Below are 14,435 nucleotides of genomic sequence, written 5' to 3' on the forward strand. Positions count from 1 at the left end.
TATAAACAATGCTTGAGTTATTTAGTTGTGATAACCTTTTTTGCCATTAAAAATTTCTGAAACAACAATGCAGAGTAAAAAATTATTGGTAAGAAAAAAAGGAATTTATTTTCTGGTTACATTTATGCTTCAGATATAATTAATTATTCGTGTTAATATAACATAATAATTTAAAGAGGAACTAATATATTGTGACAAAAATAAGTGTTATTTCAATAGCCAATTAATTTGTTACTTATTATTTACAGATCAAAATTTTGTAATGTTAAAAATAATAATTTCTAATTTCATTTCTTAATGAACTGTTGAAAGAACATACACTATTGTAAAAAATTAAATCAAAACTTCCTTTTTTTTTTTGTACATAATTTTATTAGATTAAAATGAAAATGTTTTCATGGTTAACTTTAATTATATATTCCTAGTAAATATAATAAGGTAAAAAATAGACAGGAAAGAGAAACTGTTGCATGTTTAGTATAATTATTCATGCATGTAGATAATTACATTTAAAATTACTCAAAAAATATTTTTGTAAAATCTATTGAAACATTATTTTTTTATAATATTTACTTATTTATAAATAAGTCTTATAAGCGCAAATATATTATTATAATAAAATAATTTTTTTTTTAAGTATGTAATTCATGTAATTTTTAAAGTTTAGAGAAAAAAATTGTATTTTTACCATCACTAGTAGCGTTTTAATGCTCTGGGACTATATCTTCCCAGTTTGGCTTGGGAAGTCCCTATTTTAAAAATTAAAATATTTTTTGAGAAAGAGACAAATTTAATTATTAATAAGAATTTGTTGGTAATAATTACCTTTGCTGTTATTATGATTGTGATCAATACAAAATTGAAAAGTTGAAATACACAAAAGTTTATCATTCACACAAGTGCTGTTGCTAAGTCTAATAAACCTTTTACCTGCTAAATGGGATATAAAATCTACTCTTTCTTAATTTATAGAGATGCATAGTATTATTGACATATTTCTGTATACCACTCGCATGTATCAAAGAGAGGTTAAGAGACCACCTTGAAAAATGTTTACTTACATTTTATTTTAAATATAGCTATAGATCATGTCAAAAAGTTTTACATTTAAAATCCTTCGGAAAATTTTGTGCCCTTTTAAAAGATATTGAAATGAAACATATACAATTTGATCTCAGTTGAACATAATATATTTTTCGATTTTTCTTTTATAGTTTTCAATTAAAAAATTCAAAATTCAAAAAATTTATAAGTGTAAAAATGCGAGACCCTGGCAATTTTGGTGAGTAGTCTGGTTCCACGCGACGGTACTGATACACACATTAAAATAAAATCTTCATCTTTCTTGATTAAATCACAAAAATCCTATATGAATTTATTAAATTTATCTTTACATCCTTATACCTTTTTTTATTAAAAAATTAATAGGAACAGTATTCAAAGGGTGGTTCTTAAGATCAATAGATCGCTGTAAAATGTTTAGTGGTGAATTTTAATATTGAAATACACAAATAATTAAAGTTATGATTTTTATGTTCTTTATTTTTATTTTAAGATTATCATTATAAGTTTGATGATAGATTTTGGTGTTGGGGAAAATAATAGTAGTACACGATGGTGTTCGACATCATTTTTAGTGATGGGCATTTTTGAATATTTTAAACTATCGAATAACTATTCAAATTGTTTTTATACGACCGAATAGTGTGTTTTTAGCATAAACTATCGAATAGTTTTAAAAAATATTCGAATGGGCTAGCGAATGGTTTCAAAAAATATTCGATTAGTTCTATCTAAAATTTTTATTAAGTACACTAAATTATAATAAGAAAATAATTAACGAATACTTAAAATAAATTATTATAAAATTAATAATAGTAAAAAGTACCATTTTATTTATTTTTAGTTTGTGAGTCGTTGGTAAAAACTGATAAATATGGGTCAATTCATTATTAAATTTGTTTTAGGTTCATCTCATATACCTTGTAAGTGTATCAACTTTATTTTTTCAAAGGGTATTAAATAATTAACTAACTTATAGGTTAGATTATAATATTATTAATAAAATGACTAATCGATAAAAACTTTTGGACCAGTATTTCAGAAGTTATAGCATTATAAAAAATGAACTGGGGTGAGTCGCAGGTATATATTAGGATGGCTCTTATTTTATTAACTTTCATTGATCGATCTTACCCGCCAATTTTGTTTTTTATTATATGAAAGTTATTTGTGTAAAATTTGGTTTTTACCTCCTTCAGGGGTTGAAAATTCGCTCAAAAAGGTCATTTTTCAGTTTTTGATTATTATTTTTAAAACTTAAAATTATTTTTAAATTAGCGTAACAATTTATACAATATAAATTATAGATTTAAATATTTTCTTCTAAAATGGTATTTACAAAAATTTTCTAAAATTATTTTTACATGCTCAAAAAAACAAAATAAAAAAATAATTTGCTAAAATTCATTTTTTAATATAAATCATTCTTAATTTTCGAAATGATAATTTTACAATAAAATGTTTCGTAAAAAAAAATATGTAAAGTTAAATTTTCTAAAATATTGATCTTATGTAAAATTATAGTCAGATTTATAGTTTTGCTGTTTTAATAACACTAACAATCTTAATAGGATTGTTTAAAACTGTTTATTCAGGGTACTACGATTATAAGTAGGATATACAATTAATAATAAAAAAAATAGTGATGAGCATTTTCAAATGTTTTAACACGTTGGCGACGAGACCCGTTTTTAATAGTATGTCCATAGTCTTCAAAAATTAGTCTGGGTATCACCTCCATATTCGAATGGAGGTACCGAATAGTTTTAAAAACTATTGGAATAGACTATCGAATATTTTTACTATTCCAATAGTTTTTGAATGACTATCGAATAGTTCGATAGTTACTATTCGATATTTCCCATCACTAATCATATGTTGGTAGGATTAACTTTTACAGGAGTTGATTATGTACATTTTGTCCAAATTGATGATGACATAATTTTTTGTTACAGCTATTAACAACAACTTAAAAATTGTGTGAAGTAATTAGAACAAAATAGAGTAAATGTTAAACCTAAAAGTGATTGTATGTTACAGGATTCTAGAATCTAGTTTTCTCTGTTATATTTCTAATTATGTCTATTTTAGTGTAAAGTTGTAAAATGAGCGGAAAGATGTTTTGAACGTAAGTTTTTCTTAACTTTGATATTTACTCTTTTATAACAAATATTCGTCATTATTAAAAATTCTGAAAAATACCATACATTTATATAGACTTAAGAAGCTGACAAAAGGCACAACAATAAGGACGCTGCTGCGGTTTTGAGAGCATATTAACCGATGTTAGCTTCCAAAAATATTTACTATGGTTATTTATTTATCAAAATAACACGATCACTATTATAAAATGTCAGGAGACGGATTCTTAAAACAATGAATTTATCAGAAGATATCAGTTTGGGTGATTTGATATTTTATCTACTGAATAAAATCTAATGACAAAAATTAATCTTATATTTTTATGTTTTAATATAAACTATAATCTAGTTAATGTGAATAGAAACATATATTCAGTTTCAAATAAAATGTAAAATAAACTGTCATACAAACATTAGAAAAATTTTTGCTAAAAATAGAATAAAAAAGAATAACAACAATAATGTAGTAAAAGTGGTGCTTATATAATGTGTACCTAAAATTCTCTTCCACTCCTATGGCCTCTTAATTTTCTTAAAGTTGAGTTCATTGACAAATCAGAATGTTGAAGTTTCCTTAGAAGTATGTAACCAAACCATAAACTAAACTAATCAAAGACAGAATGGCAGAAAAGAGTTCCTGTGCGCATTGATGATTTTGTTCCCTCTTAAAATTATGGGCTTGTGATTATATAGGTAACATTATATTCCATAATTAGTGGTTTAATCTAATCACTAAAATTGTAAAATCTTGTCTTTAAACTTGCACTATATTGTATAGATATTAATTTTTTTTAAAGAAAATTTTGTATTATTGCCATTAATTAGTTAATTAATGAATTACATAAAATGGAGTTATTTCCTTGTATAAACCTATTTTTTTTTACTGCAGTTCAAATAATTTTCTATGCATTTACTGTTACATACTAAAAAAAAATATTATTATTACGTTTTTTTAATTTTATATGCAATCTAAGAATGTAATTAATATTTAAGTATTTTTTGTATCATTATATGAGGACACTTCATAATGTCAAGATGTCCGAATGTTATATCAAATTAAATTATTTGTTAATGTGGTGGGGTTAATGAAGAAAGAATAATGGTTGTGTGGTCATGTTTAAAAAAAATAGTAGTAGTACGCATCATATAATCGCCTTAAAAGAACTTTGTGAATATATATGTCAAATAAACGTTCAATTAATTAACCAGTAAGAGCCTTTTTATATAATCGTTTTAAGAAATGTTCCTAACGCTTATCAAAGCGATGATGCCAGTTTTCTTATAAATTTATTTTAGCTTCAATGCGAACCTGAAAAGGTATTAATTTTACTATGATGTGTTTTATTTTTTGTGACAGTTACTACTTTTTTTCAGCTATTACTGAACAGATTTCTTTCAATGATACGTCAAAAGATCACAAATCGTATCTAGTCGAAGACATTACCCTCAAAAATTGAAAAAATTTCACTTATTCTCAGTAAATAGGAAAAATGTTCAAAAAAATCGTTAATTTTCGAAATTTTTTTTACTAAAAACTGCCGTAACTTTTTCAAAAATGAACATATCAATATAATTTTTTTTTATAGATGCATGATGTTTTTACCGATCATTTGGTATATTTTTTTTATAAATCTGACCCTTTACCTGCCTACTGGGGGAAATATAAAATGACAACTTTTTTACAAAAAATTAACTTTTGAAAGTGTTTCGGAAAGTCTGACACTTTTATATAAATTTTAAATTAAAGTTATGTAATGTCATTTATTATGAAAAAAAAATTTCGGACTTTATTTTGTTTTCAAAGTGAAAATGGCTACCGAATGCTATTTTTATGTGAAAATTCTCGATTTTATATTTTACATTTTTTACTTTAAAATGCTATTACTTTTTAAAAAATGTATGGATCAATACAATTTTTTCATGATAAGTAGTATTTATATACATCTTTCATTCGACATACTTTTTTTTAAAATAACACTATTTCCCTTTATATATTTATTCATATATTACACTTATAAATTATAAAACTTATCAGGATATAAATAAGGTAATAGGAGATCATGTAGCTATTGGAAAAATCCACCAATTTTTAGCTTCGATGCGAAGCTGAAAAGGTATTGGTTTTACTATGATGTGTTTTTTTTTTTTTTTTTTTTGTCTGTTACCACTTTTTCTCAGCTCTCACCGAAAGGATTTCTATCAACAATACGTCAAAAGATCACAAATCGTATCTAGTCGAAGACATTACCCTTAAAAATTGAAAAAAATTCCCTCGTTCCCCGTAAATGGGGGAAACCTCCAAAAAAATTACAAATTTAAAAATCGCTAATTTTCGAAATTTTTTAAATTTTTTTTACTAAAATGTGCCGTAACTTTTTCAAAAATGAACATATCAATATAATTTTTTTTTTATAGATGCTTGATCTTTTTACCTATTATTTGATATATTTTTTTTGTTATTTATTTATTTTATTTGAATTTGGCGCTCAAACGATTTATAGTAAACTAAAACTATTGATATTAATAGACCTTCTGAATTGTCTTATTTTTCTATTTGTTATTTATAGCCCAATGGTATTGTAAATAGATTGAAATTTTCAAATGTATGCTGTTCATTATGTCGGTTTAATAAATTTTATGAAAATAACACACAGAATTAAGTGCGGGTGGTTGAAGTGGAGAGAAGCTTCTGGTGTCTTATGCGATAATAGAATTCCGATGAGGCTAAAAGGTAAATTCTACAAGACTGTAATAAGACCAACTATGATGTATGGTTCAGAGTGTTGGGCGGTTGATAAGAAAGTAGAGCAGAGAATGAGTTTAGCAGAGATGAGAATGTTTAGATAGAATATGAGAGTGGAGTGACTAGAAAAGATAAAATAAGAAACGAGCATATAAAAGGGAGTATAGGTGTAGGGTTAATCGTGAATAAGATGAGAGAAAATAGACTTAGATGGTTTGGTCTTGTTATGAGGAGAGAAGAATCGGAAGCTGTAAGAACAATTATAGAAATGAATGTTGAAAGAGGAAGAGGTAGTATGTATGAAAAGGTAACTGTAGCAATCTTAGTTACTATTATTTTGATAGTAACATATTTTGGCAGGGAATTGGAACTCGGTTCTTTTTCACAGTTAAGTTTATATTGAAGATTAAGTCTACAGAAACGCCAAAAAAAATTGTTGAGAAATTATAAGACTTAAGATGAATTACTATGTTGATTATATGTACATAGATTGACCTATATTACATATCAAATAGTGTCGTTATAATCACATAAATGTAAATGTCTGTTGATTACTTTGGGAGCTATATTTTGTTTGATTACCCTAAACCTTTTTATTAATCATAATACATAAAATCTCAGGTAATGCAATTGCTTAGCTTGTCCCTTGCGGGCGTTCTGAAATATACTTATCAGAATTATAGGCAACTGTTGAAGAAGTTATTCCATTAACATTTTAATCATTATTTAAGAATCAAAATTTAACGGTTCTTAGATATACTAGTAAATTAGATATGCATTAGTCAATAATAGACAAATAATTACAATTATAATTCGATAATTATATCTTTTACAAATATTGTAAAGATTATATAAGTAATATTTCGTGACTATATAATAGTAATAAGTTATAGACCACAATATGTTTGATTTTTATGAACATTATTATTACACTATTCGAGTAACCAAATATGTAAATTATTATTTAATAATTAGGATATCAATAAAGTAGATTTTTGAAATTAGGTCATAATCTCTAAATTTTCGTTTGATTGAAAACGAATATAAACGTTACCACGATAGTACAAAGAAAATTTGAGTTCATTGGAAAATAGTGAATTATTTATTTATAGAAAATTTAAACGGGCGAGGCTCAATATATACAAGGAAGACGACCATTTAGTTTGTAGAGTAAAGTTTACTATAATATTTAATATAATTTGGTAGAACAGAATAAATTTACAATACGTACAATAAGTATTAACTAATATTTACTTTGTTTTTAAGGTATACGTTAAAAGTGAATATATTGTTACAAATGAACAAATCAACGTTAAATTTGTTTACATGGCTCATTAACCTAGTAATGGAGGCATTTTTAGCATAGTTAGTACAATGGAATGGCGCATAAAATGTATATAATTTTTTGGTATGAAAAGTGGGTACTAAAAAATTAAATTTAACCAGTAGTTCAGAACAATTTATGATACCGTTTAATAACTTAAAAGTGAAACAAATATCGAGTCTGATTCTCCTTGCTTGTAAAGTTTCTAAATTAGTTAGTGTTGGTGATGGTGAATAAAATGTGTGTCGCTGGCGATGAAAACCGCATTTAAATGCTAGAAATCTCAGGAAGCGATTTTGAATCACTTCAATACCATCGGTATTATATCACAATATTAGATATAAACGTTTTAAAATTTTAACATTAAATACTTTTTTTAAATATTTATATTTAAGGTATTATCTCGTAAGTTATTGATTGTTTTTAGAGAACGGGAAAATCTGTATAGCTTATGGTGACGCAAATAAAGAGATACTATAATCCTCACAAACAAAACTTTCGTATCCTAAAGCTCCATGATTTTGTTTCTGTTTTATACGAGTGTACATATTTTCAACTATGCTTATATCTATAAAAAGGTATTTATAATTTGTATTCTATAGGACTGTGGATATTACAATATTCAGTCGGCATAGTAATGAAACAAGTTAGTAGTGAGGTAACACCGCCAAAGGGATCAATGAATCTTACTCTTAACAATCTCAATCCAATGAGAAAATCACAAGAAAAATCTCGTTGCAATTCTAGGAATCGAACTCAGGACCCTGTGCGCCGAAAAATACGTTTTTACCCACTAGGCCAGGCAGACCCCTTAATAAAACATAAAGTGATGACCAAAAAAAAATAGGTCTTTAGAGACATATTTCGTAAATATCAGCTTTAAAAATATTGATAGCACTAGTCCAATGGAGGGACCCCCTTAAATACACCCCTATGTCCTTGATTGATTTATACAATTCTAGTCCAAAAAGATATTATTATTATTTAAATATTTATTACATATCATCATAAAATACCACCATTCAGTGTAATAATTTAAAAAATATCTAATCACAGAATTTTAATGATAGAAATTAAATGATAGGCAAGAATATTATTGAGGACACAATTTTTTATTAAATGGCTATTCTATCACATCATGTGTAAGCAAAATCCTGTAGCTAATACACGTGTAACACATTTATTAGCTACAGGATATTTTGTATGTTATGCAATTGTTATTATTTCCATTTATATAAATTGAAGTTGTATATTTTTAGAAATATCTGAGTAACGAAGTTATCAAATACAAAATGGATAATTTAGCTACAGTGTTAGATAATGAGATCAAATTAACCATTACGTCGTATTAAAGTTTATATTGTTTATTTAAATAATTATTTTAAGAACATTGATTACACGTTCACTATATTTCGAACTATTGAACCTAACGATGCGGTGTTTATCTGACATTTAATGAGTAACCAGGCTAAGGTCATACGTTGTATATTATTTTAATGTGAACAGTGTTAGAGAATAAATATTATATTTTTTTAATTCTAAACAATACATCAATATTAATATAAAATACCCACAATTGTCATAAAAAATTATATGTCGTGTTATTATTTTCTATTATTTATGTCAAACTAAGTGAATGAAATCTGTGTTATTGATTTTAAAGTTAAAAAAAAATATATTAAAAAAATGTTTTTATTATTTATTAATAATAAATATTAATAGTGTTATTTATTATTTGTTTTAATGGCAGCACTGTAACTCCTTATGGTGTACTTTTGGAGGTTACATTCGTATCTGAGCTATACATTCGCTAATCGCTTCGTTCGTTACAATCATTTTTTCGCTCGACGGTCAGCAGCACTATCCAAGTAAGGCCGTAGTTGTTAGTACCCTAGATATTTATTATTTGTAATAGTGGTTTATAGATTTGTGTTGTTTATTCCCTTGTTTTATACATTTTCAAATTTTCTATCATTGGAATTTCCACGTTCATTATTTAGACTACTATCAAAAATAAATTTACGTATATAATCAACAAGTTTTGTAAGTTATGGTGATTCATTAACGTTTGACGAATACAATAATAATTTTAGTAGTTTTTGATTTCTCTATGGAGATTACCGATTTTGACAGATTTTGTGGTTCACCTTTTTGGGTAAGTAACTTGTTATTTACATTTTATTTTATATTTACTTTTGATTTACTGGTGTATTTTGATTACAGGACTATAATTTGTCGTGGAACACGACTAATCCCGATTTAACGTTATGTTTTGAAAAGACTATATTAGTATGGATGCCGTGCTTGTTTTTGTGGGTTTTCTCTCCTTTAGAAGTTTTTTATCTAGTTCATAGTAAATTCAGGGATATACCATGGAATTGGCTCAATTTGTCCAAAATGGTGAGTCAAATATATGTTTACTTCTATTTTATCAACTATTTTATGATTTACTTTTTATTGAATTAATTAATCATTAGAAATTAGACAGAATTTCGGTTAGAAAAACTAATTGTAGGGTATTTAATTATTTATTTTTTAAATTGATGTTGAAATTAAACTCTGGTATTATAATAATAATATTTTTATTATTATAGCAATATTATTATTAATTACTGTATGCAATCCACTTGAAAAAAAATCAGTTATGTTTCTTTTAATGGTTTTTAAATTTTATGAATTATTGAGGTACTCAAATCAATTGTTTGTTTTTACTAGTGTTTTTTCATTTACAATTGATATAATCTTGTGTCATCATTTTAATCTTCATTATTTTAAGTTTGACCTAGATTTTTAAAAATTTTTAATTATAGTTTTAAGAAATAAAATGTATTGTAATATGTATCTATTGTAAACTCCTTCATGTTACTCAAGTAAAAATAAATCCAATTAAGGAAATTAAAAAGAACTTAATTTAATAAATTAATCATACAGAGGATCAGTTTATCTTAATCTACTTGATTATTCATAAAATAAATACAATATTGAGAAATTAAAATTTTGTTTTTTTTTAGTTGCATATATTTCTTGATTTATCAGTTATCAATTACTTTTTAGAATCATTCCTTTTAACTTAAAGTGGTATCAAATATATGTTTTTAAATTGCAACATATTAAACTAGCTTATAAAATAGTTCATATAATACAAAATGATCCAATTGAGGTATTGACTGTTCGGTTACAGCTTTTGGACTAGTACTCCTAAAATTATTAACTTTTCACTATCAATTTAAAAAAAATTAAAATAACATTCGAAGTATTGGTCTAAAAGTGTTATCAATTATAAATAAATTGGATCATTATTTAATAAATAAGCTAGTTAATTATATATGTTGCCATTTGAAAATTAATGTTGATACCCATATACATTATAAGGGATGATTCTAAAAATGAATTAATAACTGATAAATCAAGAAATTAAAATGTTTTTTTTTCAATACTTTATTTATTTTATGAGTAATGGAGTGGTTTGTAATAAACCATTAATTTTGTATTTTTAATATTAAGAATAATTTCAGTAAATTGTATTGATAAATAAATTTGAGAAATTAATGTATGTATGATATTTAAAGTATCAAATCTTATAGAATCGGTAGTGTACATATATGATTGCAATAAATATAGAAAACTTAGAAAAGTCAGAAGGTTTTAAAATGTTAATAATTGTTGGAATATTCTTAATAAGCTAAGTTAGTGAAAAGGCGTATAGAGTTCTTTGTTCTTTAAAATTATAAGTAAATTAACAAACTACAACACATTCTTAAATGTGTATTAATTACATGTTTAGTGCCCAATATTATAATAACAAGATAATAGAATAAAATATATTTTTCTATTATATACAATAAAAAATATAATAAAACATCTGCATATGTCATAACTCATAAGTAATAGGTCTAATACTGTTCTTTGAGGAACACCATAAATTGATATAATGGAATTACTATAATTATTTTCAATCTCGACACGTTGTGTTTTATTTCATAAATAAGATTTTATTAAGTTTAAGACTGTACCTCTAATACTATAATTGTAGATTTAAAGAAATTAAATTATTAATAATCTAACTTTTTTAATGAGAGATTCATAAAATCAAATATATTTTTTTTTTATATAAGTATTTTATATTATTTCTTTTAAATCTAAATTTTATGTACATAGTGAGATAATGTTGAAAGTAATTCAATTTTAGAATTTCCCTTTCTAAAACCAAATTGGTTTTCAAAAAGAAAATTCTAATTATCTTAAAAGTTTGTTATTCTAACTTTCAAATACTTTTCTAAAATTTTAGACAAAGATAATATTTAAGTCTGTAATTTCTGCAGTTTAATTTATCATCAGATTTTTCTAGTTGAATTATGTCAGATTTGTTGATTATAGTGGAAAAGAACAATTGATGAATATTTGATTTAACATCATAGTCATCAAAGATATAGAAATACTAAATATTGTATTTTTTTTTTTTGAACATTTGTCATTTTAATAACAAAAAAAGATGATTCATTTAGCAATTTCTTAATCAGTTTAACTAATTTGTATACTTCAATGACATTTAAATAAATTTAATTATTAATGTGACAATTATTATTAGCATCTTTCCATGACATTTCAATATTACTATTATCAATACTAGTCTGTTTACCAACATTAATAAAAAAAACCCAGCACAGGAGGGGGGTCGCGGCACTGTGGTAACGTGCCATAGTTGAATCAAGTATAATGATATCTTACAGTGATTAAAGTCACTATCAAAAAAAACCCTTCAATGCAAATCTTTAGATATTGTTTAATTTTAAAAAATTGGTGGATTATTCCAAAAGCTACATGATATCCTATTTCCTTATTAATATCCTGATTAAGATAAAATTTGCCGAATGAAAAAGGGAAATAAATATTATTTCTCTTAAAAAAATTGTGTTAATCTGTAAACTTTTTAATAAGTTATAACATTATAAAGTTAAAAATAAAATAAAAAATTAAACCGAGAATTTTCACATCGAAATAGCATTTGGTAGCTATTTTCACCGTGAAGACAAAATGAAGTCCGAAATTTTTTTTTTCCGTAATAAAGTATATTTCATCAGCTTTAATTTAAAATATATGTAAAAGTGTCAGACTTTCCGAAACACTTTCAAAAGTTAAGTTGAAAAAGTTAATTTTTTGTAAAAAAAAGTCATTTTAAATCCCCCCTTGTAGGCAGGTAAAGGGTCAGATATATAAAAAAAATATACCAAATGAAAGATAATGGTATCATGCATCTATATAAAAAAGTTATGGTAATTTTTGAGGGTAATGTCTTCGACTAGATACGATTTGTGATCTTTTGACGTATCATTGAAAGAAATCTGTTCAGTGATAGCTGAAAAAAAGTAGTAACTGTCACAAAAAATATAACACATCATAGTAAAACTAATACCTTTTCAGGTTCGCATTGNATAACACATCATAGTAAAACTAACACCTTTTCAGGTTCGCATTGAAGCTAAAATAAATTTATAAAAAAGCTGGCATCATCGCATATATCTAAAATAGGGTTAAGTTCATTTACAATATCTTTTGTCTTTTTACTATAGTGGTCAGTAATATCACATTTAATTACAAATGAGTGTTATTCTTGATATATTAATATATATCAATATTTTTGCAAATATTATGATTTATGCAAGTTTTAAATTCATTAAAAGTACTAGTTGGTATATTTTTATATAAAAAGAAATCTTATAATGCTAATAAGTAACAACAATTAAAACTTAGTCTTGTTTTTTAAATATTTATATTAATTTCTTCTATTTATTACTATTTATATTGTATAAGTAATTTTCTAAATTATTTAATAGTAGAAGATCAATATTATCATTTAATTATTGATATTTACCTCATACTAATGTATATTTATAATACATACTCAACCCCATTACTCTTATAAATTTTATTTAAATAATATTAGTACAAAACTAAAATTAAGTAAATTGGGGTTATGATGATCAATTGTTTTCAAAATAATGCATATGAATATTTTAAATGTAGAATGTTTTACAACCATGAATTTATTTTTTAATTGATGTAGACACTTTAATTATAAAGAAAACATTAAAGCCAATTACTAGACAGTAGATATTTTAAATTGCTTAGCTTTAATTAGTCTAAAATATATTTTGTGTTGGTATTTCATTTATCTCAGCCTACAAGATGAGTGAAATTTTTATTCTTGTGTAGAACTCCAGAAGTATACACAGTGATTCTTTTTATGCTAGCCTCTCAATTTCTTTTAAAATTTAATGAATTTCTTTTGAAATTTTTTTTTTGGTTTCTTGTTAGTTAAATATGTATTTCCATTTATCTGTTATAAAATCATTTTTAGGTTCATCTCTTATGTCTTATAAAGGTGTGAACTTTATTTTTTTAAATTACAACATACATATTAAACTTAATAAATTATAAATTTGAAAATGTTCTAATTAAGAAAATAACTAGTCGATAATAACTTTTGAACCAGTATTTCAGAAGAGGGTGTTGCTGTTTTTATCACTAGTCATTTCATACTCTTCCTTCTGCCTAAGTATGAAAATGAAAATAACTTCTAAAGTACTGGTCAAAAAGTTTTTATCAACCAGTCATTTTCTTAATTAGATAATTTTTTATTTTATAAACTTCTTTAATATGTATATTGTCATTTATAAAATTTAAATTTATCTTGATATAAGAGATTGAATTAAAAATGTTTTTAGAATATATAAATGGAAATTCACAAGTAACTAAAAAAAATTTTCAAAACGCATATTATTTTGAAAGAAATTGAGTGGCTAGTGTTAAAAGAATCACACTCTGTATGCATTTATACATTTTGTTTAAGCTACTTTGTAGGGTCGCAAATTTATGCAACTTTTTAGTAGGAATATATCAATGACTTAATACAAAAAAAAGTTAAGTGCTTTTTCACCCCTTTTCTAGGAAAGAAACTTCTATGAAGTGAAATGAAATTTAGTTCGAACGCAAAACATTGAATTTTAATTTATCCTAGTTGACTATATTTAGGATAAATGTAAATGACTTTGCTCTGGTACAGATAAAACCAATTTTCTATTAAAATTCAGTTATTTAATTTAGAACGAGAAAATTACATTAATTCGTATTAGAAATAAGATTATATAAAATTATATTGTAGGGT

General features: G+C 24.6%; 1 protein-coding gene across 4 annotated transcripts in view; it reads left to right on the forward strand.

The window, feature by feature from the left end:
• Window positions 1–9,088: 9,088 nt before the first annotated feature.
• LOC126905820 (multidrug resistance-associated protein 1) overlaps window positions 9,089–14,435 on the forward strand; it is a 33,278-nt gene continuing 27,931 nt past the window's right edge. For all 4 annotated transcript variants that reach the window (XM_050685897.1, XM_050685899.1, XM_050685900.1 and 1 more), the window contains exons 1-2: window positions 9,089–9,425; window positions 9,494–9,670. In XM_050685897.1, the coding sequence (XP_050541854.1) occupies window positions 9,381–9,425; window positions 9,494–9,670 (222 nt within the window). In that variant the 5' untranslated portion in view covers window positions 9,089–9,380. The remainder of the gene's footprint in view (window positions 9,426–9,493; window positions 9,671–14,435) is intronic.

Source organism: Daktulosphaira vitifoliae, unplaced genomic scaffold (assembly GCF_025091365.1).
Source record: "Daktulosphaira vitifoliae isolate Bord-2020 unplaced genomic scaffold, ASM2509136v1 Scaffold_4, whole genome shotgun sequence".
NCBI classification, from domain to species: domain Eukaryota; kingdom Metazoa; phylum Arthropoda; class Insecta; order Hemiptera; family Phylloxeridae; genus Daktulosphaira; species Daktulosphaira vitifoliae.